The sequence below is a fragment of the Periplaneta americana genome, chromosome 1, assembly GCF_040183065.1.
Source record: "Periplaneta americana isolate PAMFEO1 chromosome 1, P.americana_PAMFEO1_priV1, whole genome shotgun sequence".
In the NCBI taxonomy this organism is placed as follows: Eukaryota; Metazoa; Arthropoda; class Insecta; order Blattodea; family Blattidae; genus Periplaneta; species Periplaneta americana.
In genome coordinates this window covers 129,422,019-129,446,600 of record NC_091117.1, presented here as the reverse complement: position 1 = coordinate 129,446,600, position 24,582 = coordinate 129,422,019, and the positions used below count along the sequence as shown (strand labels likewise).

General features: G+C 33.4%; 1 protein-coding gene across 1 annotated transcript in view; it reads left to right on the top strand.

Moving 5' to 3' along the window:
• The window catches only part of gig (TSC complex subunit tuberin), a 133,146-nt gene that overhangs the window by 72,127 nt on the left and 36,437 nt on the right, over window positions 1-24,582 (top strand). Inside the window, exons 19-25 of the mRNA XM_069827254.1 lie at window positions 3,590-3,854; window positions 4,207-4,293; window positions 10,048-10,238; window positions 10,485-10,671; window positions 19,181-19,388; window positions 21,502-21,706; window positions 23,275-23,446. Coding sequence (XP_069683355.1) covers window positions 3,590-3,854; window positions 4,207-4,293; window positions 10,048-10,238; window positions 10,485-10,671; window positions 19,181-19,388; window positions 21,502-21,706; window positions 23,275-23,446 — 1,315 coding nt within the window. The remainder of the gene's footprint in view (window positions 1-3,589; window positions 3,855-4,206; window positions 4,294-10,047; window positions 10,239-10,484; window positions 10,672-19,180; window positions 19,389-21,501; window positions 21,707-23,274; window positions 23,447-24,582) is intronic.

The window sequence follows — 24,582 nt, the reverse complement described above, 5'->3', positions numbered from 1 at the left end:
ATTCATTTTGCTGGATTCTTCAGATGATTGTGTCACAAGAGTTCACTTAAGTTTAGATTTGTGTTCAGCATTTGCCTTATGTAACAGTCCTAGTGTATGTTGAATTAAATGGGATTTTTTAATCACTCGAAACCGTAAAGAAAAAAAAAGAGGATCTTATACAGAATGCAGATAGCAAACTATTCGATAATTAGTTCAGATAATTTGAAATTAATGTGATCTGCTTGATATTTGGTTACTCATTCATCTAATAATGTCGTGAAAAGAAAATCGTAACACTGTAATAAGGTCAAGAAATAACAGCTTACAAATAAATAAAACATAACAACTAACCTCTTTGTTACATGCTTGGCAGAATTTAATTTTTCCATCTGTCGAAAAGTTAGGAAATTCTTGAAGCCACTGCCTTATACAGCTTGCTATTTTTGGCATTGTCACCACTGCACTGACATGAAAATTGAACTCACCTAAAGAAAAGACTGTTACGTACAGTTGGATGCTGCATTTCGAAATCCTTAGCATATTTTAATTAATAAACTGTTGGTTGCGCTCATTGTTGTCAGTAAAGTTAGCAAAATTCAAACATTCAGTAATAGAAATGCTCCTTCACTTACAGAGGAAGAGAGAGAGAAATAGAAAAAGAAAAAGTTGTTTTTGTAGTTCTTACAACGTAGAATTTGGATTTTTTAAAATAGCATTTCACAAACTGGGGAAAAAAAAAAAAAATCCTTTCTAGTTTGAAATAGGCGAAAATAGATAAAAACGTCAAAGTAGACTGTTTCAGATACTCTCAAACAGTATTTTTTAAGTATAAATATTCATGAAACGTGTAAATACTAAATCCCAAAGCTATACATTATCAATAGAAAAATAGGTTTTTTTTCCCCCTGATGATCCGCGCTCTGCTTATGAGTATTGCATACAAAAATAAAATTCAATTTTTACCTGATTATTTTCATTAATTTACTTACTTCGCTCCAAGTATTATCGCAGACATAATTATTGCAATAGTACTTTTGTATTTTGCCATACAATAGTTCAGATAATTCTGAACAAGATTTATTAATTTTTCTTTCCTCATATTATTAAATTGTAATTTTCTGTATATGTACCATTTTAGCAGTAATTTTGGGTTCATGGATATGGTTCATTTGTTTTTTCATGAAGGCTTACGAGAACATATGATCATATCTGAAACAAGAAGTTCTGTTTCAGCAGTGGAATAAATATTCTAGCTCGTGAATTCTATTTGATTTGATTTGGTTCGGTTTGATACGATGTACCATTTGTGCTATCTTCCATTTAAATATATTGTGAAGAAAAATTCTGTTTGATTCGATTCCCTTAAGTAGGAGAGGGCCTTTAATCCATTGAAGCGTATCTATGTGTAAAGTTCGATAGTCTACGTCTATACATAGACAATATAGATTGTGTAATCTGTGTAGACATAATGTAATCTGTTTTCTAGGTTGGTAAACTTACTCTGCGCAATGCAAGTAAAAAGTAAACAACACATGAAAATGCTTATTGCAAATGACAGTAAGTTTAAGAAAATAAAACCAACTGTAAAAGCATTAATAATCGAATATGAGTGTCTTGATGAGGTACAGGATGTTTACCTTTTGACCCAATTTGTACACAAATTACTTTTACCCAGAAACCAGATAATTATATCAATTGCAGATGCAGCATACTTGTGGTTGAAACTCAGAATTCTCAGCCAGTTTGAGAAGTTAGCAGATATTTTGCGCAAATACGAATTTTCAAAAAGCATTTAGAGAATTTATTGCTTGTTTTGTTTGTGTAATTCTGTTTTTAATTTCCACTGTATTATCTCCTGAATGGTCTATCTTTGTCCCTAAATAAGTTCATTCAGTAGATGGTTCTAATTCGTCTCCATGATCAAAATTTAAATTTTCATTTTCTTCTCCTTTACATGAATATTTAGTTTTCCCTATATTTATGGAAAGTCCCCATTTTTCATATTCTTCTTTTAGTTTCCTTTCCATATAATCAAATTTAATGGTATTAAATAGTAAACGATTGTTAGTAGAAATAATAATAATAATAATAATAATAATAATAATAATAATGGTTTATTTAACCTGGCAGAGTTAAGGCCATATGACCTTCTCTAACATTCAACCAGGAGTAAAACTGCGTTACAAAAAACACTACAAATTTACAAAGTGCACTACAATTTTACACACAAAACTGAATAAGATAATAATAATGTAATGTAAACAACAAGTAAGTAGTAATCAGATATAATATATAACATACAGAAAGAAAAGAAAAAGCGTAATAAAATGTAAACAGCAGGTCAAAATAAATGAGACAAACAAAGTATAAAAAAATAAGACAGTTATTGATGATAATAATAATAATGATAATATAATAATAATAATGGTAATAATAATAGTAATACTAGTAATAAAATAGTGAAGTACAAAGCATACAATGAATACAATATTTTTAGGTACACACAGTAAGGAAAATTATGATTATATATAGCTCAAGTTATCACATTATGGATATACCGTTATCGGGAAATATGAAAACAAAAAGACAAAATAAGTTAAATATCACTAGAACATAAAAAAAAATGTGAATACGTGGAAACATGCAATACAACACTTGTCATAATAGTAAGTTAGTTTGGCAACTCGTCATAAGATAATTTTCTAACTTGGATTTGAAAGATTTCAATGTTCGTCAGCCCTTGACTTCAGGTGGCACAGAGTTCCAGTGACGAGAGGTAGCAACAGTGAAATATGAGGCATACAGAGATGATGTGTGAAGTGGAATTTCTAGAGTGTTATCACGTTGTTATAGAGTATTAATATTATGATAGCAAGAGAGAGTATGAAAACGGGCGAATAAATAAGAGGGGGATGAAGTGTGCATAATTCGATATAAGAGAGAAAGCGAGTGCAGTTTTCTCCTCTCATGTAACCTAAGCCATGATAACTTCTCGAAAGAAGGTGATATATGATCATAGTATCAAACATTAAAAATGAAGCAGATGCACGCGTTATGAACACGCTGTAGTTTCTGAGTGGAATCAATCCTGAGATCACTGAACAAAACAAATCGAAGTAAGGTAGAATGAGTGTCTGTACCAGCGTCTGTTTTAATTTAGATGGATAATGATACAATCTTTTCAGTGAATGGAGAATAGAGAATGCCTTCTTACGTGTATATTTAATATGTGTATCCCATGTATATTTCATTTATGTGTATGTGTATGTGAATACAGTCGAAGAATTCGATAATTAAAATGCTTCACTGTGCAATAAATCTTTACAAATCCTCAAAATTCTATGCATATGCAGTAGATTCACACAAAAGTAATGTCAGTGAACCAAATATAGCACTATGAAACACACATATTTTAAGAAACTATGTATTTCTATGTCACTTACCTTTGCTTAAGTCCATATCTTGAATTTTTCGAGAAGTGATTGGCACTTGGCAAAACTCCCCTGATGTCAGCACAGTGCTATGATTTGTTGATCTATTATATCTATTTTAATTGGGAATAAGAGAGATATGAGCTTGTATATGTATTTATATCTGAATATTTCAGGTAGCACCATTGGCCATTAACACGAGTAAGGATGATTTAAATATGCCAACAACTCGTTTGAGTCGACAGTTGTCAACGGAACCACCTCCCACTTTGGCACGTAACCCTGTGCAAAATATCTCAAATTTAGTTACTACCAGCTTCTCTACACCAGCAACAGCAACCACAACAGCAGCCAACTCGCCAATTGACGAAGGGAAGAAAGGATTTGGCTTACAGGAAACCCACGAACCTGAGCCATATAAGCTAGATCAACTCTTGTTTGGTATGTCTGTTAAGTGAGAATACGCCAATCTGTGAAATATTAGTTACAAAATGAATGCATGTACTGCAGTGAAATTGTTCTGTGTATTACAGATTATTAGAGAACCATTTGTTATATTATAAAAGTATTTCATTTTATTTTCATTCTTGTTTATATACATACTTTTAATTCCCATTATAAACGAGATTGCTAGACGAATATTTTCTCTAAATCAGGAAAAAATAAACAATAAAATGACATTTTAAAAATGCTTGTTAAAGAAAGGAGTGTTTTCTGAAATCGAATGAAGTTGATATGTATAGAGAATGACTTCATAAGAATATTGTCAAATAAAATATCTATCATGTTGCAGGTTCCAAGGAGCCTGAACATCAGGAGAAGCAGTTTTGTGCCTGTTGGTGCCAAGGGTGGGCTGAGATTTATGTACGAAGACCAACAGGTAAGTATAACTTCATTTGTTTGTTTCTTTCTTTCTTTCTTTCTTTATTCATTTATTTAATTATTATTTATTTATTCATTTGTTCATTCATTTATTGATTCGTTTATTCATTCATTCATTGATTCGTTCATTGATTTATTCATTTAACTTTCTCATTACACAAAGTGAAAGCATTATTGGTGTTGCAAAAAGTCTGTCTCGAAGATTTTCACAGAAATATACGATGCCAGAAAACTTTTTGGCATGCCCTTTGTATATAGCAAGTTCTCATCAACTAGTGGACGTATTTTGTTCAAATTCAATATCTGTGAGTCAATTCTAGCCATACCAACACATAAGACATCATCGTATGCATCATCATACACAATCTCGCTATCGGGCTTGTGGAATACCCTACCCAGTGACATCAGAGACTGTCGGGATTTAACAGTGTTCAAAAACAATCTCTTTAAGCATTTTCTTACTGCGTAGAGTACACTGCAGTAAACTGAGTATTCTAACTTATTGCCTGGCCTGGCCTCCCAACACTATATGCGTTTCACCCGTACGTGCTACATGCCCTGCCCATCTCAAACGTCTGAATTTAATATTCCTAGTTATGTCAGATGAAGAATACAATGCATGCATTCTGTGTTGTGTAACTTTCTCCATTCTCCTGTAACTTCATCCCTCTTAGCCCCAAATATTTTCCTAAGCACCTTATTTTCGAACACTCTTAGCCTCTGTTCCTCTCTCAATGTGAGAGTCCAATTTTCATAACGATACAGAACAACCAGCAATATACCTGTTTTATAAATTCTGACTTTGTTTTTTTTTGACAGCAGACTAGATGACAGAAGTTTCTCAACCGAATAACAGGCATTTCCCATATCTATTCTGCATTTAATTTCCTCCCAAGCGTCATTTATATGTTACTGTTGCTCCAAGATATTTGAACTTTTCCACCTTTTCAAAGAATAATTTTCCAATTTTTGTATTTCCATTTCGTACTATGTTCTGGTCACGAGACATAATCATATACTTTGTCCTTTCGGGATTTACTTTTAAACCTGTCCCTTTACGTGCTTCCAAGTAAAATTCCCGTCAGCTCACTTTAAGGTAGTGGATATAAAGGGAAAAATTGAGTCGGTGTCTGGTAGAGTTCCTGGGTACCTCAGTCAGTAGAGCATTGGTGCACTTAGCCAAAGATCCTGGATTCGATACCCGCCCCAGAACAGTTTTTCCCTTGAAATTATTCAAATCAGCTTCACAGCTATATCTGAAAGCTAGATTTGCACATAAACACGTCACTTTCATTAACAGAAAACCACAATTCAAGTCACACAGAGTTTGTGTGTACTCAGTGTTGGATGTGTTGTTGTTGTTGTTTTCTAATGACAGGCATTTGACAATAAAGTCATTTGACCTCTTGCACTCCAATATTTTTCAAAGAATATTGGAGTGAAAATGGTAAGTTGTAGCCGATTTCAGTGAACACCATATTTTAACGTTTTGGTGGCTACTTCATTCACACACAACCCCCAGAATGTCTGGAGGACCACACCTGCTGTTGGTCGACGGGTCCACTGGACCTAGCTGGGAAATCTTGTTGATCACCAGCTTTCCCTCCTTAAGCCACTGGAGGACGATTTTAGTGCCATAGCAGGTCAGCACTAGGAACAGAAAAGAAGAAAGAGGAGGAAGGAAAGGGAAATGAACCCCTGGGCCTTGAATGCTCTAATGCCGTCGGGGTCGAAGAAAGTAAGAGTTCAGTCAGAGGACTGGATAGGAAAAGGTAAAGAGGGAATTAGGTATTGAATAGAGGAAAATTATACCAATTTCGGTCATTAACTCATCAGCTGACCAGTGCTAATTGATGAGGAGCCCCTCCCTTTAGTTCAGCTTGTAAAATTATGCTTACTAACAGCTGCACCACCGGAAGGTAGGGATGGGACATTGGGTATTTGTCCAGGTTGGTTCCTTAAAGCCTTCAATGGGAAGGATTAATGGCCCTCCCCCCTGTATCCGACAGATACCCTTTTGCAGCCTTTTGGATGTTTGATGGTTTGCCAACCCACTTTGAGGTATGTAGATATAAAGGGAAAAAGTGAGTTGGTGTCTGATAGAGTTCCTGGGTAGCATAGTCGGTAGAGCATTGATGCACTTAGCCAAAGATCCTGGGTTCGATATCTGGCCTCGTAACAATTTTTCTCTTGAAATTATTTAAAATTCCCGTGTTTTCCCTAGTAGTTTGTGGATTTTCTCCTGACATATTCACGTCATCTGCATAGACAAGTAGCTGATGTAACCCATTCAATTCCAAACTCACTCTGTTATCCTGGACTTTCCTAATGGCATATTCTAGAGCAAAGTTAAAATGTAAAAGTGATAGTGCATCTCCTTGCTTTAGCCCACAGTGAATTGGAAAAGCATCCGATAGAAACTGGCCTATACAGACTCTGCTGTACGTTTCACTGAGACACATTTTAATTAATCAAACTACTGTAGTTTCTTTGGAATACCAAATTCAATAAGAATCTTATATAAAACTTCTCTCTTAACTGAGTCATATGCCTTTTTGAAATCTATGAATAACTAATATACTTATACTTCCATAATCATCATCATCATCATCATATGTGAAGCAGAGAAATTTGTACCACTCTGGTCTTTTTGTATCAGAGTTGATGTTTAAGAAGCTTTGATGGATGCAGTGATTAACTCTGACAATGTAGTTGTGGTATTTATTGAGAAAATCAGTAAGCTGGAATAAATTCCAATTTCAATGAGATTCTCGTGTTATAAAATTTTGCCTTATATTGTAGACTAGCTGTACCCGTGTGCTCCGCTGCACTTGTTAGAAGTAAATATAAAGTAATTACATAATTAAAATAGGACATCTGGTCCAGGGAACATTCGTGTTTGATAGAAGGATAAATCGTTAAATATGTCACTTAAATTATATTTAAATAATTAAAATGTAGTCATTTTGATCCAGAGACCACTCATTTAGTGCAATGATAATTCCTGTAACATGCTTCTTAATTGTTATTACATGCAAATAATTAAAGTATGGTAATTTGGTTCAGAGAACATCCGTTTTTGTGCAAGGATAATTCGTTTAACATTTTTTCTAAATTATCTTGAATGCATCTTTTAATAAATCACTCCAAATTAATAGGGTTGATTGTGTACGAAGGTAATTTTTATGTTAACTTTACTGTGCAGCTTTTTTTTTTTGTTAAGTTTATTTTATTCACACCTTAACATCTGTGGTCATGTCGCGTGTTTAGAATGCGTGGGTATATCAGTAGGCCGTTTTTACTCTTGTTGAGTTCCTGTTTCCATTGTGTGTTGTAGATGCTGGTGTTCATTTAACCGTTTATAGACTTTGATTAATGTTTTTGGTATTGGTAATTGAGGCAGTGATGAATCATAGCATGTATTTTCCAATCCGGCATTTGCCTTTATGACTAAGGGAAACCATGAAAAACTCCAGTCAGATTGGTCGGCCATGGGGTTAGAACCCGGGACTTCCTGAATGCGTGTCTCAAACGCTAACGTCTGAGCCAACTTGCTCGGTAGTATATCATTGTTTATGCAAATAAAAAAATTATGTACCCTACATAAATATTATTTTAAGAAACACAGGAAACGAATATGGGTAAATTATGAGTGCAGGAACGCCATTTCGTCACACCTTTTAAAATAACTCAGCTCCAATGAGCAGCTGTATTTTTGGTCAAGCAAAAATATTCATCTTTACGACAAAACTCTTAACTATTATGTTCTGTGAACAAAAAGAAACTTAAGTGCATAAAATTAGAGTATTTTATGTGGGCCAAATAAAGTTGTAATGATCAAGTTATACAATATTTCGACAGAATATCAAGTTTTCTGTGCATAAAGATCTATTTTCATCTTACCTCAGTTTTCATTATGTAACATTACATCCATCTAGAGAAACTACAAATTAATATATTAATAATGATAAACGTCAAGGCCGCCTCAAATAGACGGAGTCATTTGTTTTCATTTCATTATGGCCATCGTTGTCATTCCTGCAATAACTCCTATGTGACATATCGATTTTCAGATTTTTGCTCTATTAAATAACTTAAATAGTGATACAGCAAATAATACAATCTACTATATGTAATTATATTTCTTTCTTTCGAAAATGTAGAACTCACGATCTCCTATGTACCACTGCCATAGAATGAATGAATAAATCTGTTTTTCTTCCTACTGAAAAATTTTATATTTTGTACATAGGAGTTACGGAACAACGACGCTATAATCTGAGGCGGCAGTGGAAATGTATTGTATTGTTATTTTAAAACTCTTGTATAGCCTTAAATATCAGTCTTATCAAAATTTTGCTTGGAATAAAACTTATCGGAAATCATTTTTAAGGAAACTTTTGTTATGTAACATTTAAAAAAAAAAATCAATAATAAGCGAGATATTTCGGTTTATTTAATTCATACCCCTTATAACCCCCTTTTAAATAAAGTATTTCGAATGCCATATAGCCTAAAATCTAAGTTACAACGAACTTAATTTATATTCCAATTTTCATCGAAATCCGTTCAGCCATTATCGCGTGAAAAGGTAACAAACATCCAGACAGACAGACATACAAACAAAAATTTCAAAAAAGCGATTTTCGGTTTCAGAGTGGTTAATTATATATGTTAGGACCAATTATTTTTGGAAAATCGAAAATTGCCAGAAAAATTTCAGCTACAGATTTATTATTAGTATAGATAGTATGTATAACAATATACTCAGCCACTGGCTTAGCTCACAAGTAAACATGCTGATGTAAACAGATAAAAAATTAATTTTTTTTTCTTTCACCATGTTAATAATGTCAAAAGAAGTGCTTATACAAATTTTGGCCACTTGACTGCAATTACGAGGGCTGTAAGAAAATAAATTCGCCATGGCCATTAACAGAAAGAAAACACAATTTCATTGGAAAAATTTATTGGAACATACACAGCAATTATTGTTGAGCTATTTTTCAACATATTCCTCACCAGAATTGAGACAGTTGTCATAGTTGACAGAGAAGTGCAGATGGCTGTCAATGCTGGTTCCGATCCCAGGCAGCTGACTTCTACGACACAAGGATACAAAAATTGATCCCACGGTATGACAAATGTTTCAATAACAGTAGGGGATATGTTGACAAATAGTGCAGCAATTGCTGTATTTGTTTCAATAAATCGTTCCATGCAATTGTGTTTTTTTTCTGTAAACGGCTCCAGGGAGAATTACTTTCTGGACAGCCTCGTAATTACGGTCGAGTGGCTAAAATTTGTATAAGTATTTCTCTTGACATTGTTAATATGGTGGAAGAAAAAAATTTAACTTTTTTATCTGCCTCCATCAGAATGTTTGCTTGTCAGGCAGTAGCATGTTTGCCTGCTGATCCAGAGTTGTGCTCAGATGTGGGTTCAATTCCTGCTTGGATTTTTTCCGAGATTTTCCCCAATCATAAAGCGAATATAAGATAATCTATGGTGAATCCTCAGCCTCATCTCGCTAAATACTATGTCACTATCACGAATTCCATCAACGTTAAATAACCCAGTGATTTGTACAGCGTCGTTAAATAGTTAAGTAAAAAAATTATGAATGTATTCTTTACCTTTCCTATAAATCAGTCTGATGTAAGAGGACTGAAATTACTACTTTCCTTATGTATTCATTATCTTGATGTGTTTAGTTTTATAACTGGTGATACAACTGTTTCTTACCCCTCAGGTGACATGTCTTGGGCAATGCGAATTCAGAACCAGAGTCATTATCAAACATCACCTATGGATTTCCCTCTCACAGATATAACAACATTGTTTATGCCATCCTTGTCTAGTCGAAAAGAGCAGCAATTTGAAGATTTTGTGTCTAGACACTCAAGGATAAACAGCGAAAACCTGGCAGAAAGTGAATATGATGTATGTATTTACTATTTATATTTGATGTATATACAGTATATAAACTTATTTGTTTTCAATGTGTGCTCTTTGTTCATCTCGAATGCATGTCATGTCTCGTTGTAGAAAATGGGTAATTTATTTGATTTCATTTTGTGGACCGCAAATTTGTGTTGTCTCTTATAATTTTTTTTTTTTTCACTAATTCAACATTGTGTTACAAAAACACTAATGTAAACTAATTAATATTTATGCATATGGTTTCAGGCAATTCTAGATCATCATTTTGAAGACAACTTGGAAACTTCACCCAGTCTGCGTACAGTAATTTCCGACACTGTACCAGTACTGATTCCTGGGTCTCCAGCCAAGCGTAGTCCATCACGACAGAGCTCTCACGAAAGTGTGGAAGGCATCGATCCCAGTGTGGATGATGAAATATTGGAATATGAAGGTAATGCTGTCTTACTAAGTGTTTGAAAGGCATACAAAGGCTAATACAATGAAATTAGGAATAGTCAGGGTCCGTCTTGGCTTATCTGCTTAACAAATATTAATTGTTAGAATACTTGTCACATTAATTTATTTTAATTTATTATCTTGGCTTATCTGCTTAACAAATATTAATTGTTAGAATACTTGTCACATTAATTTAATAAATTAAAATAAATTAATGTGACAAGTATTCTAACAATTAATATTTGTTAAGCAGATAAGCCAAGATACTAAATTAAAATAAATTAATGTGACAAGTATTCTAACAATTAATATTTGTTAAGCAGATAAGCCAAGACGGACCCTGACTATTCCTAATTTCATTACTAAGTGTTATCTCTTTCGTATACGGTATAATATAACCTACATTTCGATGATTGTCTGTTTTGCTTATAAAATCCTATGTATATATTATAAAAATTCAATTTACAATCTATTACGTTTTGATTTTAAGAAAGTTGTTGTTGTTTTCTAATGCCAGGCGTTTGACAATAAAGTCATTTGACCTCTTGCACTCCAATATTTTTCAAAGATATTATCATGACCAGCCACTGAAGCACAGATTTTGAGGTGTTCCGAATCCATTTCTTGGTTTGAGTTGCACAATGGACAGATAGGAGACTGATATATTCCAATTCTATGCAGGTGTTTGGCCAAACAATCATGGCCTGTTGCCAATCTAAATGCAGCTACAGACGATTTTCGTGGTAAATCGGGAATTAACTGTGGATTTTGATGCAGAGAGTTCCATTTTTTCCCTTGGGATTGTGTTATCAAATTTTGTTTGTTGAGGTCTAAGTATGTAGATTTAATAAATCTTTTCACAGAGTAATACGTAGATTTAGTAACAGGTCTGTAAGTAGCAGTGCTGCCCTTCTTTGCTAAAGCATCCGCATTCTCGTTTCCCAGGATTCCACAATGGGATGGTATCCATTGGAATACAATTCTTTTATTGAGTGATATTAATTGAGAGAGCATTTTAGTTATTTCTGCTGTTTGAGATGAAGGTGTGTGTTTAGAGACTATTGATAGAAAAGCTGCTTTGGAGTCTGGCAATATAACTGCATTTTTAAATTTACTGATGTGGCATAGAAGATTCCTGAGACTTTCACTTATTGCAATGATTTCTCCATCAAAACTTGTTGTTCCATACCCAAGAGATCTATAAAGTGAGAAGAGACAGCACGTAACACCTGCACCGGCACCTTGTTCTCTGGAGATCAAGGATCCGTCAGTGTATAAATGAAGCCAGTTTTGTGGAGGGTATCTAATATTAATTGTCTCTAAAGACAATTGTTTTAGTATTTCAGTGTTTACTTCTGATTTCAATATTTCTTCTGTTAAATTTAGATTATATTCCATATTTAACAGAGTTAAAGGTTTTGGTTTAATTCGTAGGTTTTCTTTTAAATTCGGAATATTGATTTTCTGTTTTAATTCTTGAACAATGGATATGAAACTTTTTTGAGTTTTCAATCTACAGAGAGGACTGTATGAATGCCAATTGTTTCCTGGTTTAAGAAAGTATAGATGTTCCTGCATACTTTGCACTGAAAAACGTCAGGACGTGACTTAGCAGTGTGTAGGCCTAATGTATATCGTCCTATTACTAGTAAAATCAGTTAAGCCCAGTATTGCAAATTTGTGAAAATAGCAATTAAAACTTTATTAATGCACGAAAAATCACAATAAATTCTTTAAATAAAGTAATTGGTTTGTTGCCTACAACATTTCGGACTTATTCGATTTTACTAGAATACAGAGCATGGAAAGACAAGTCGTCGACTATACTTTACTTATTTTACACAAAAAGTGGACTTGTTGGTTTACTAGTAATAGGACGATATCTGACTTCTGACATGCTGTACAAGGAACTAAATCCAAATTTTTGATGCAGTTTCGTACTTCACAAGATCTACAGAAGTCATATCTCTTTGATGTTGCAATTGCTGTGCTTAAGAGATCAATTTCCATAATAAGAAACCATTTCTTTAGTAGCAATTATCTATCTTCGTAGTATATCCAGCTATTTGCTGACAACACGTGTTCCACTATGTTTCACTATGAATTTCCTCTTCTTACAAATGATGGGTAAAATGTACGATGCTGATTGTATATTTCAGCAGCCACATTCCAAAGATGAGGTGTATTCAGTATATATTGGAGAGAATTGTCCAAGGTTACAGTGATTGCAGATTTTAAATTAGTTCTATGGATGTTTGTGACATGGCAGTTTAAGAGGATATGTTCCAAATCTTCTTCGTTATTGTTGTACCAGCAACAACTACTAAAGTCAACAAGATTAAAGCAGTGAAGATACTTCTGAGTGATAAAATTATATATAAAATATAAATTGTAATATTATTCTGAAAATCTTATGCTGTTACAAAAAATAATTTTCCATATTTTCACAGCAGTACAGTAATTGTTTTCAGCATCCTTGATACTGAAAAGGTGATCTTGGGCATTCTATCTGTCTTGAGTACAGACATTTCTTGTAAACAGTTGGATAGATTTTATTCATATCCGATATCTGCAGATCATTTTATCTGAGAATAATGAAATCTAATAATTCTAGTGAAATGACGATTTATTCCTAATTAAATTAGACTATTTTCTTCCTGACTTTTTAATGATTTAGAATAAATTGACGAAGAAAAATATATTTTTTCAGAGAAAATAATTATGTACAGAATTATTTCTGCCATATAAGTTCTACCATCTTTGGCACAAAAGAATTATCAAAAGAGCAATGTGATGTACGGTAAGGTAATCCTTGTTTTCGACTTTTTAATTTTGTTGTTCTGACCCCCTGAATTGATTCCTTTTAGTAAAAAAAAAAAAATGGTACACATAAGATACCAGCTTTACTGAATAATAGGAACATGTGCCACGAGAGTCCTATAATTGGGTGTGCACATCAGTGGCGGCCGCTCTTTATGTGCTGGAGTGCTGCAGCACAGCACTGCAGCACACAGTTAATTTTCTGTCCCTAGCATAATCTTATTTATATTTTCTTTCATTCGTGTTACGCATTCCAATGCGCGCAGAATTGGGAACTGCTATTGTCTATAGCTTGTGCGTCGTCTGCAAGTCCCAGTCGGTAATGTGTGCTGACTTCCTTATCACAGTGAACTGCAGAGAAATGCAGCGAACCTTGCACATGCGCTTTTTGTAAGACGTAATCTATGGTTTCCCATTATACGAGCATAAACAATGTGAGCTACAAGCAAACGCAGCGAATTGAAATGACTCGTTTGCATTGGCATTTCATAAAATCTACAACCAATCAGGAGTGAGTGACTGTTTGTATAGATGGTTTGCAGTCTACAAAGAACGCGGACGTCAAGACATCTCTGAGAAGCAGTCGTGTACTATTTGTGAGGTTGTGTCTATTTTACAAGAATGTAGGGATGACTATTTTATTTTTATGCTAATTATTAAACTTTCCTGTAAAACTGAAACGTATTGTTTATAACATTTAGTATTAGTTTATTTATATGTACTATATTTAATACAGTTTACTCCTATTCTACTCTTTCAACCTTCCGACAGATGGCACCGGAATGCTATTCTAATTTAAAATTTTGATTGCTGGTTGCCGACATGGAGGGGTTGAACTCCAAAGTAACTGGCAGCAGTGTTTCCAACTGGACGGAAATTTCGTCAGTTCCGTCAAAACTGACGGAATTTCAATGTAGCGGACGGGAAAAGAATGGCTTTGATGGGTGACGGATTTTCTGGCGGAAATTACGATTTACATCGCCTTTTGACTTTTTTAACTGTTGTAATTTTTAATTGTTTAATTTTTGAGGGAACGTAGACCAACCCAGCACATCAACTGCAGAACTAGAGGCAGATGATGTGGATGAATTATTATTATTTTAATCAAGATTGGTAAGAAAGTGGCGTTAATATTTGCTTTCATTTTTATATAGATATATTAAGTGAGTCTTATTTCTTTTAATTTTAACGGATTCTGACGGATTTCCAGATGTTAGACTGACAGGAATACAATTTATATTGACAGATTCTGCAGCATGAACTTCATACTGCTCCACAAGTGAGTAGATCAACCAAATTTTAAGGAATTGTTTAAAGTAAATTTCCCATATTGTAGCACAGTCTCATTTTCAGCCACGAGCCGCCACTGGTGCACATGCAATGTCATGCATATCTAGATTTTGATATCTTCATAAACAACACTATGTGCATGCACAAGTACATCAATAAATGTTCAACCCTCACCAGGCTAGTTTCCATTTGGTTCAATACCCATAAACACTTGGTTCTGATAAAATACAAACAAAAAAAGTGATTTGTGTTACGAAATTGTGTAATATATAGGTGGCATTTAAAAACAAACTTCGTGACAAGATATTAATTAGAAATTATTGTAATCAAATTAGCTGTAGCAAGTTGTCTTCAAATAAACAGGTATTAAGTGAACTCTTCTGTACTTATTTTTTGGGTTTAGAGAAGTTTTTTGTGTGTTTGTGCGATAAAAGTTTATCTTATTAGATGCATAATAAATCATTTCATATAGGTTTGTCCTTTGAATGAGAAAATTAACTATAAACAAAAACATAATTTTGAATATAATAAAATAACGGAATTAAAAATAAAATCATCAGACTGAAATCAGAAAGTATGGGTCATCTTCGTGACACTGGCGTTTTTGTTTCGTGATATAAAATAAGTATTCAGCAGGAATTCAAGATCAGAGTACTGGTATGTAAATGAAAATTCCTTAAACTGCACTACAAAAGACTTGACGAAATATTGCTCCATTCTCCTCTTTTAGTTAAAGTTCTTGTAAATTATGGGATAGTATTTTTCTGTTTCACAATAGTATCTTACGATACAAGGTTGGAAACTCCTCGTTTTTTCAAACTTTTCCTCGACTTTGTAATGTACTTCACAAATATGTATTGTACAACAGGTTTTGCACGATCATATTCTTAAAATTGCAAATACAGTATATTTTGCATTGGAAATTTAGAGCAATATTAATCAAAAGCCTTCGCAAAACTGCATTGTAATGGTAATTAAGTTATAGTAAGTGCACTGTAATGGTCTATTTCAGTATAGTTATGTTATGAAGAATGGTTTCCTTAGCAACAAGTTTCTATGTGGGAATTCTAACTTTCAAGGCCTAACAACAATAGCTGTAAATACAGCAAAAAAACACGATCGTACAAAAAATAATTATACAATCTTGTTTATTAACAAATGTATTATTTGTTATTTATTAATAGTTCAAAATGACTTCATTATTCACTTACCTACACAATGTTACAAATAGTTGAAAGTATGTTCTGTGGATTATTGTTGTGTGATGAATAAATTAGGAATGCAGTTAGCATAGTTAGTAAATTGATATCCAGCCAACAATGCTTTGTTTCTGTAAGTGTGTATTTCATGTTGTGTAAGTTGTTTGGTTTGATGTCGTGTCTTCTGTAAACAGTGAAGTAATTTATACTTTCCAAAAATACGTGCAAAACCTTTTTAACTTAATCACTTTCACTACCAAAACTGGGCCACATATTTCAATCAGTTAATGTAAATATGTTCTATAAAATCCATAACAGTTAAAATTATCACCTTTATTTCACTTGTAGAAAAATCTGTATAACATAAAAGTAAATTACTAATACTAACATACCAGTATTTATGGAATGGAACAACAATGCAAATGTCACTTATAACCAGGGAACGGATTTATATGGACTAAAAATATATGAAATATGTAAATATATATGTAGTTATTTTTACCAAAATATGGAATTAAATATGGATTTTTACCAAAATATGGAATTAAATATGGACTTAAAATTATAAAAAAATGACTATGTACGTTAAATATTGGTACATTTTAATCAAACTAAACAAAAAATATAATGGACGTACCTTATCTTCCAATGTAGTTTCAACAAAACACAATTTTTATTGTCTGTTACCATAACAATAGGTTACAAACATTTCTTTCAAGTGCTGAAAAGTGAATCTTCTTCTATTGTCTCTGAGGATAGATTTATACTGACTAAAAGAGCGTTCGACGTCACAAGAAGTAACTGGTACATAATTCAATTTCACAATGTCTGCTGGGGATAAGTCCAAGTTAATCTTCACTGTTGATTCACCACTCATCACAGCAACAACCTTTTGTAGTTCTTCATATCCAGGGTTTTTTGAAAGTACAGTGTCCACCTTAGCTCTTACTGCATCTGCAACTTTACCTCTACCACGATTCAGTTGTTCCACAGTACTATTTATAATTTCAAAACTTTCAGATAGTGAAAGGTGCCTATTTTGGAGACTTTTGAGCGTTTTTATGATGCATGAAAATGTATGCTGAATGTGAGCTAAGTCATTCTTCACACTTATGTCACAGGTAACTGTTTTCGCAGTATCAATTGAGACTGCATCTTCAGAGTCCAATGCAAGGAGAACATTGTTAATAGAGTCTATATGTTCGGCATAATATTCAACTGCTTCTAGCCATGTACCCCATCTAGTTAAAATTGGCTTTGGTGGCAATGGAATTTCAGGGTACATTTCTTTCAACACGTTAACTCTACTGGGAGCTTTGAGAAATACTTTTTTCACTGATGAAATCAACAAATCTACTTTAGGGAAATTGTCTCTGACCACTTCTGCCACACGATGAAATGCATGCGCCACACAAGTAAAATGAGTCAATTTAGGATATACAACAGATAATGCTTGTCCAGCTTTGACCATATAAGGGGCAGCATCGCTAATAAAGAATAACACATTATCGTACATAATACCCTTTGGCCACAGGATACCCATAGCTTCGTTGAACAGTTTAACTATAGTTTTGTTATTGCACTTTTCTAGAACATCACAATGTAAAAGAATTCGTTCAGAATATTGTTCACTTAACAAACCGATAACTACATTACCAACAAGTCTACCTTCTTTGTCGGGAGTCTCATCAATGGAAACCCAAATTGAACTATCTTTAATTTCATCTCTTATCTTCTGTATTGTCTCATCGTAGATGGATGGAGCATACGTCTTCCTAAGTGTTGACTCATCCGGGATTGTATGTTGAGTATATTTTTCAAGGAATTCCCTGAAGACCTTATTCTTTAGTTTGTAGAGAGGAATATCAGCAGAGATGAGAGAACGGCACAGGTCGATGTTAAACTCAGATCTTACATTCGATGTTGTTGGTTGTGTTAAAAACAATTGTCTCTGCTTGGAATTTAGTTGTTTGTTGGCCTGATGTTTACTAGTTGTAATGTGTTGTTGCACCAGGAACTTTTGTGTAGATGATACTGCACACTGACACAAATTACAAAATAATATTTTATTGTCAGTTGATAAACCATCTTCTTTAAATTCTGAAATGTAACTTGTTAGTTTTGATTTTAAATTGACTGAATGACGTACTTTTGGCATATTTACCGTCTTTATAGTATGATTTACAAAACTGAACCTATGTGTACTCTGACTGGCATTTAACTGTTGAGCTGCACAACTGAAGTCTGTTAAAAATTTTAAATTAAATTAATACAGTTTTGTAACTTACTTTCCCATTGTTGATAGGACTGCTAATTTTCAAATAACTCTGATGTTAAAGGGATTACTGAACATGTGTTTAAATCTCTATTGTTGAAATGTATTTTTAAAAGTTAATGGAATTTTGTTTTGTTTTATTGTTAAACCTAATATAATATGGACTGTTTTATATGAAATATGGAAAATATATGGAAATTAACGAAAATATGTACTAAACTCTAAAATATGGAAAAATATGGAAAATAAAAGTAGGATTTTTCAACCCTACACATTGTGAAACATAAAGATAATGCAAAATATAAATTATATTAGCTTTATAAGTAAATATGTATTTACATATAAATCCTTTCCCTGCTTATAACTATTAAGTATGAAGTAATAAAATATGTGTACAAGAAAGTTCTGTGGAACACAATTTTATGCCATTTTTATTAAGTAAATTTACGTGTAAGCTATTATTCCATACTTTCGTAGTATTATACTAATAATAATAATAATAATAATAATAATAATAATAATAATAATAATGCAGAAATGTTGATTATTATTAATGCAGAAATAATGAAATTCTGACAGGAAAAACGGGATTACACCTCAAAATAGTGCCTCAAACATTGTATTTGCCTACCACAAATTCCAGTTGAACTTGCTGAGATATGAACCAGATTTCCTGGCATTGAAAGCTATGCTCTGGTCATTCAACTAATCATCCATCACGAAGTAAATTTATTTCATAAACATAATTTCTGTGTGTATTTTATGTGTTTTACATAAATGTACCAGAATTTAATATACTAAAATATTGTTTAAAATAAAAACGAGAGGGCATACCTACTGTATTCTTATTTAGTTTAACTTTCAACAAACTATTCTGGATGAAGAACGGAAGTGACATGTTATATCTGCTTTGTTAATAGATACTACAGGCAAATTACGTAATCCAGTTCGACGATCGAATTCTAGTCCAGAGATGAGTGCAAGCTGGAAGAATCCATTCCTCAATCGTGAGAAGGAAAAGAAAGATGTGAAACAGGAGAGAGATGGACAGACTGATACCGAAGGAAAAACAGATGGACTGTCAGAAAGTAAAAAACCGACTAAACAGACATATTCTAAAGATCCGAGGTACTTCACACACATTTATATGTATATGTATAATAAATGGAATTTGTTTTCATTTTCTTATTGCTTTGAAAATAGTTGCCTCGATATAATAATTTTAAATACCCTTTTTAAACATGTTAATGCATGATACCGGTATCGAGATATAAGAATTACCGTATTTCCTCTAATACCCCATGCACTTTTTTTTCCCAAGTATCCAAGTAAAAAAATACAGGTGCATGGCTTATTCGAAATGAAGTTGGCAATACTGCCCAATTTTCCTACCGTGCTAACTGCTAAGGTAGTAGCACATGCCATTACCTGTGCGGGTATTTAAGTCATTAAATGATGTTTGGATTAGCAGTACATATGTTAGAATCAAGTTCAAGTATGATAAGTGTATAGTTTGTGCGTCTTATATTTTCAATGGATTCGTGATGCATGGGCATGTATATCACTACCTCTTGTTGAAAAGAGCTTAAAAAAACAAGCATCTCCAATTGGCTAGACAGAACAGAGGATGATTGTAGACGAATGCTTCAGTGGCGATGAAAACAGCAGAGAATGAGGTTAATAGTGATAGCAGGTATGCTATTTATTATAACAAACCACGTATCATACAAAATAAAGGTAGTTAATTAATTTACTGACGTATGTTAGTACTGAAGCAGGATATCATGTACACTGCCCATTAAGCAAGACAATTGACATGTACAGTGCACGTGCATAGGGTGGGTTTGAAATGTGTTCTGTTCCAGAATAAAATTTATTAACGTAAGTATTTATGTCTAATAGTTTTTAATTTGTCGTGAATACATTTGTTGTTGTTGTTTCAATGCCTTGCATCTAGCAATGAAGCCATGGGCTACAGTGTCTTCTGCAGATGTGCATTGCAGGTCTTCAAATGGCTCTCGTTCATCTCCTCTTGACTTTTGCACAGGGGACACAATGGTGAATTTAGAATACATTTGTTGAAAATTTTATTTTTGTAATTTGTGTTTGTTTTATTTTATTTATTTATTTTATTGATTTACAGTAAAACCCCGTTTTAATGTCCCCATTTTAAGGAGTAATCTATTAAATCCCAACCAAATTTCCATAAAAATAATGTAATTAATTCCCACTTTTAAGGAAACCTGGTTTAAGGAAAATCCCACTTCTGAGGAATAATTTTCAAGTGATTTCGTGATAATGAAGCTCGAAATATCAACTCGACATTCAGTAATCAATAGTACCTGCAAATTCGATAGTGCATGTCAATTGATCGTAATGTGGTGCCACACTGCAGCATTATTCTTTATCATTCTTTATGATCTTGCTTTGCGTTGCTTTCACATGGTTGTTTTGCTTGCTTTGTTTTTGCAACTTGTGTGAGTCCTATTTCCAAGTTGTTTTTTTTTTTTTGGCTTCATTATAATGGTGATTAAATGGAAGCAATAACTATCGGACAGAAAGTGATAAAGGGGGTGTCGAGGCTAATTCTCAGATAATACTATCACATATGGCAAAAAAGCATGGTTTGCCAACTACTTCATTATGGGGAATAATGAAGAAGAAAGAAGGAAGTTTGTCAAGTTTCAGTGTGGTTTCGGTTCGATCAAACAAAGAAACATTCGTGGCACACCATTTGAAGAGTTGAAAAATATTGTAAAGAAATGTATTGCAAATAATAATTGTAGGTCTAATTAAATGGTTATAATGTTTGGTATATAATACACTTTAATACTACTTCCCATTTTATGTAAACCTCTATTTAAAGGAAAAAAAGTAATCCCCCAGAGATTCGTTAAAAGGGGTTCTGCTATATTGATTTATTTTATTTATTTATTGAATTTGTTATATTCATTCATATTAACTTATTTATTTATTTATTTAGTTAGTTGTTTATTTCCTTTCAAAAGTGGAGTGCGCCGCTTTTTTGAGGGCCTGGGGTATTCGAGAAAATACAGTATATAAAATTTTACAATAAAACATCTAATCTATAAGATACAACTATGTAATAGCATTTAGTGAATAGGCATCACAAACATCACTTAATATTTTTGTTAGGTTGAAGATTGTGTCTATTTCCTGTAGGGTTAGCTGTGAAGCTTTTCCTGAAGAAATATGTAAGATTGTGTCTTTGTTTTATAAGGGTTAGCTGTGAAGCTATTCCTGAAGAAATATCTGGTCTGGGAACTACTCCTCCAGCAGGTGATGCAGAAGAAAATGTGAATATGGAGGCTTCCTCACATCCGATTCTTTTGTCCTGTCATTCTTATCCGGGGACTGGTGCTGTTCAGTCACCTTCACAACAGTCTTCTGCCAATAGGACTGTACCTCAATCACCTACCAGTGTAGTAAGTAAAATTATCAAGAAGTGAATGTAAATATATTTTTTGATGTAGTTATAGCATCTTTTCATCAAGGTGGCATGCATTATCTCTGAGCTCGTGCCACTGTTAAGAACACATATTTATTGTAATAAAACTATAAATTACTAACAATAATAGGGAAGGTAGCCACACTATAACATGCAAAGGCCGTGCAGGCTGCAGGGTCCAGTTGCGTTCCTAACTAAAGACCCTGTATTTTCTGGTATGTTTCCACCCTTAAAGGTACCTGTAAAGAATCGAACACCACTGTATTGAAATAACTAGTGATGGCTGAATAGTAAGAAGTAGTTCTCTATTCTTTGTTTTTCTCTGTAATTTTCTCAACCAGTCGCCAATAAAAAATTTCTTCCTTGGTGGTTTATTCCCTTGTACTGTATATTGTTGTGACGTCATTTCTCACACAATAGTAACAAAAAACTTGCTGAGATAGGATTGCATCACACAACCCATGTTTTGTGATTAACACTTGATCATACAGCACCTGGAATGTGATAGGATATCTCGTGATTAACATCAAAGCATTCAGCACCTGGAATGTGACCTGCTATTTGTTTCGCCTATGAGAAATGGCAAAAGTCTGAGACTGTAGGCATTAGTGAACGGTGATAACAGAAATGAGGTGTAAGGTTACCCACCCATTCGTCCATTTGCCATTTCTAGTAATACAATTGTAGTTTTATAAATTCAAATCATTATTTTTATCGTGTTAAGCAGTGTTTTAATACGTCTTAAATATAAAATGTACTTAATAAGTTAGTCAAACGAACTTCCAAGTATATAGCTTAATAAATTTCTTGCACAGTATGCCATGATTAAATTTTTCTTGATAGTTACTTTTTTCAAGAATATAAAGGATATATGTATGTTACTTTTAAACTTTTGGATAAACATATTTGAAAATTGCAGGGACCAAATTTTAGATTGTATCATCCTACACATTGTTTGAAATACACCCTAAGACTTTCACAATGTTCCAACAGAGTACGAGGTTTTTGGGTTTTGCACCGTAAGTCTATTTCTTATTACTGTGGTGTCTGAAAGATTTTAGAACCTTATGTATTCCATAAAGGTTTTATGAAGCAATTTTTCTTCATTTATTAGAGTTCATTCATTAAGGTATTATTTAAACGTGCTGTTGATTTATATTAATTTATATTTTATCTGTAAATTTAGCATTTAATGTAGGACTTGATACAATTAACATATCTGTTTTGGGAAACATCTGTTTCTCCTTTTTCCCATGAAAATATATGCTTTATGAGCCTTAATATAAAAAAATGTGCTTAAATACATTTGTTACTAACAATTTTCATTGAAATTCAAGAAAATGTATCTAAATTGCACTGGTTAGATTTTTTAAATATTCTTATGAAAAATTTACAATAAGAAACACCCTTCATTCTTTCCATTTTTACCTGCTCTCTTCATTTAGCAAGAGATGGTTGTTATCTTTCTCAGGTTCAAGTAATTTGATGAACGTCATTACTACTGTAGTAACTGTGTTACAAGGTTAGTTGTCACTTGTGTTGTAGGTATCTCCAGTGTCAAGCTTAGGTGCTTCTCTGAGAACAACTCCTGTCCAGTCCCCTGCTAGTTCGAGTGCTACTTCTGTTACTCCACAAGCCATTGTAGCATCTCGTCCACCTCAGTCTCCTTCACTTCAATCAAGGAGTGCAATGGAAACCGGAAAACCTCAAGTCTCTGGTAAAAGTCAACAGTCAACATTACTTACTACAAACATTCCTACACTTAGCTCAGTGAACTAAAGAATTCTTATCATTTGAACCAGATTCCAGCTTCTTGAAAGCATTTGAGATTTTTGGTACAGGGGATAGCTACTGCATACGTTTTCTCAGAATACTTCGGCTTTTCATCATTGGTCCATGATCTATGATCACTAGATCATTTGTCATATTTTTGAGTAAATCAGTAATTATTTATCTGAGTGATTAGCATGTTTGCCTCTGGATCAATGGCAACACATGGATAAAAGAATACAGTGTGTATACAATTGATATCATTAAGCAAGAAATGCAATACTAAGAAAATGTCCTTATCATGTTTTATTTCCGGTATTTAGAGGGATTGGATGTGTTTTTAAAAACTGTGGTTGATGCAATAATTAAGTACATTTAATCCAGACAATGAATATAGACGTATCATACATAGTTGAATTCTCTCTTCATTCCAAGACAGTTTTTTACAGAAGTTCCTTACAAATTGTGATCCTTCTGAATATTTTCATTGTGCTATACGTATTAAAATGAATTTTTTAAAGTGAATTGTTTCAGATTCAACAATACAGGGTGATTCATTATTACGTGTAAATACTTTGTGTGTGTAATGTAGAGGTGAAACTAAGACTAAAACGTAACTTTTTCTCAAAACCTTTAATTCCAGATTTAACACCTTTTTGCGTGGAACTAGCGCTCCCAAACAAAGAAAGGATAACACACCAAATGTAAACTAATTACATTTCGTACAGTGCATTTGGACTTCAATACAAAAACAACCAAAGTCACTAAACTCATATCCTCGGCAGTCCACTTATGTACGTTTTGTGAACTAAAACCAAACAGAGTAAAGAATATAAAGCAATTTCTTCTAGACTTTACACATTTGCACAATTCTTAGTGTAATGCATGTTCAAAGTGCTGTCCCTCAACTTGAAGACATACCTGTGCTCTCCGCCTTAGTGATCTCTGAACGTTACACAGCCCGTTCATCTCATCACGAACAATTCCACACGCATGTTCAATTCGCTGTTGTAGTACTGCTACATTAGGTACAGCAGAGGCATACACTAACGACTTCAGGCGGCCCCAAAGGTAGAAGTCCAG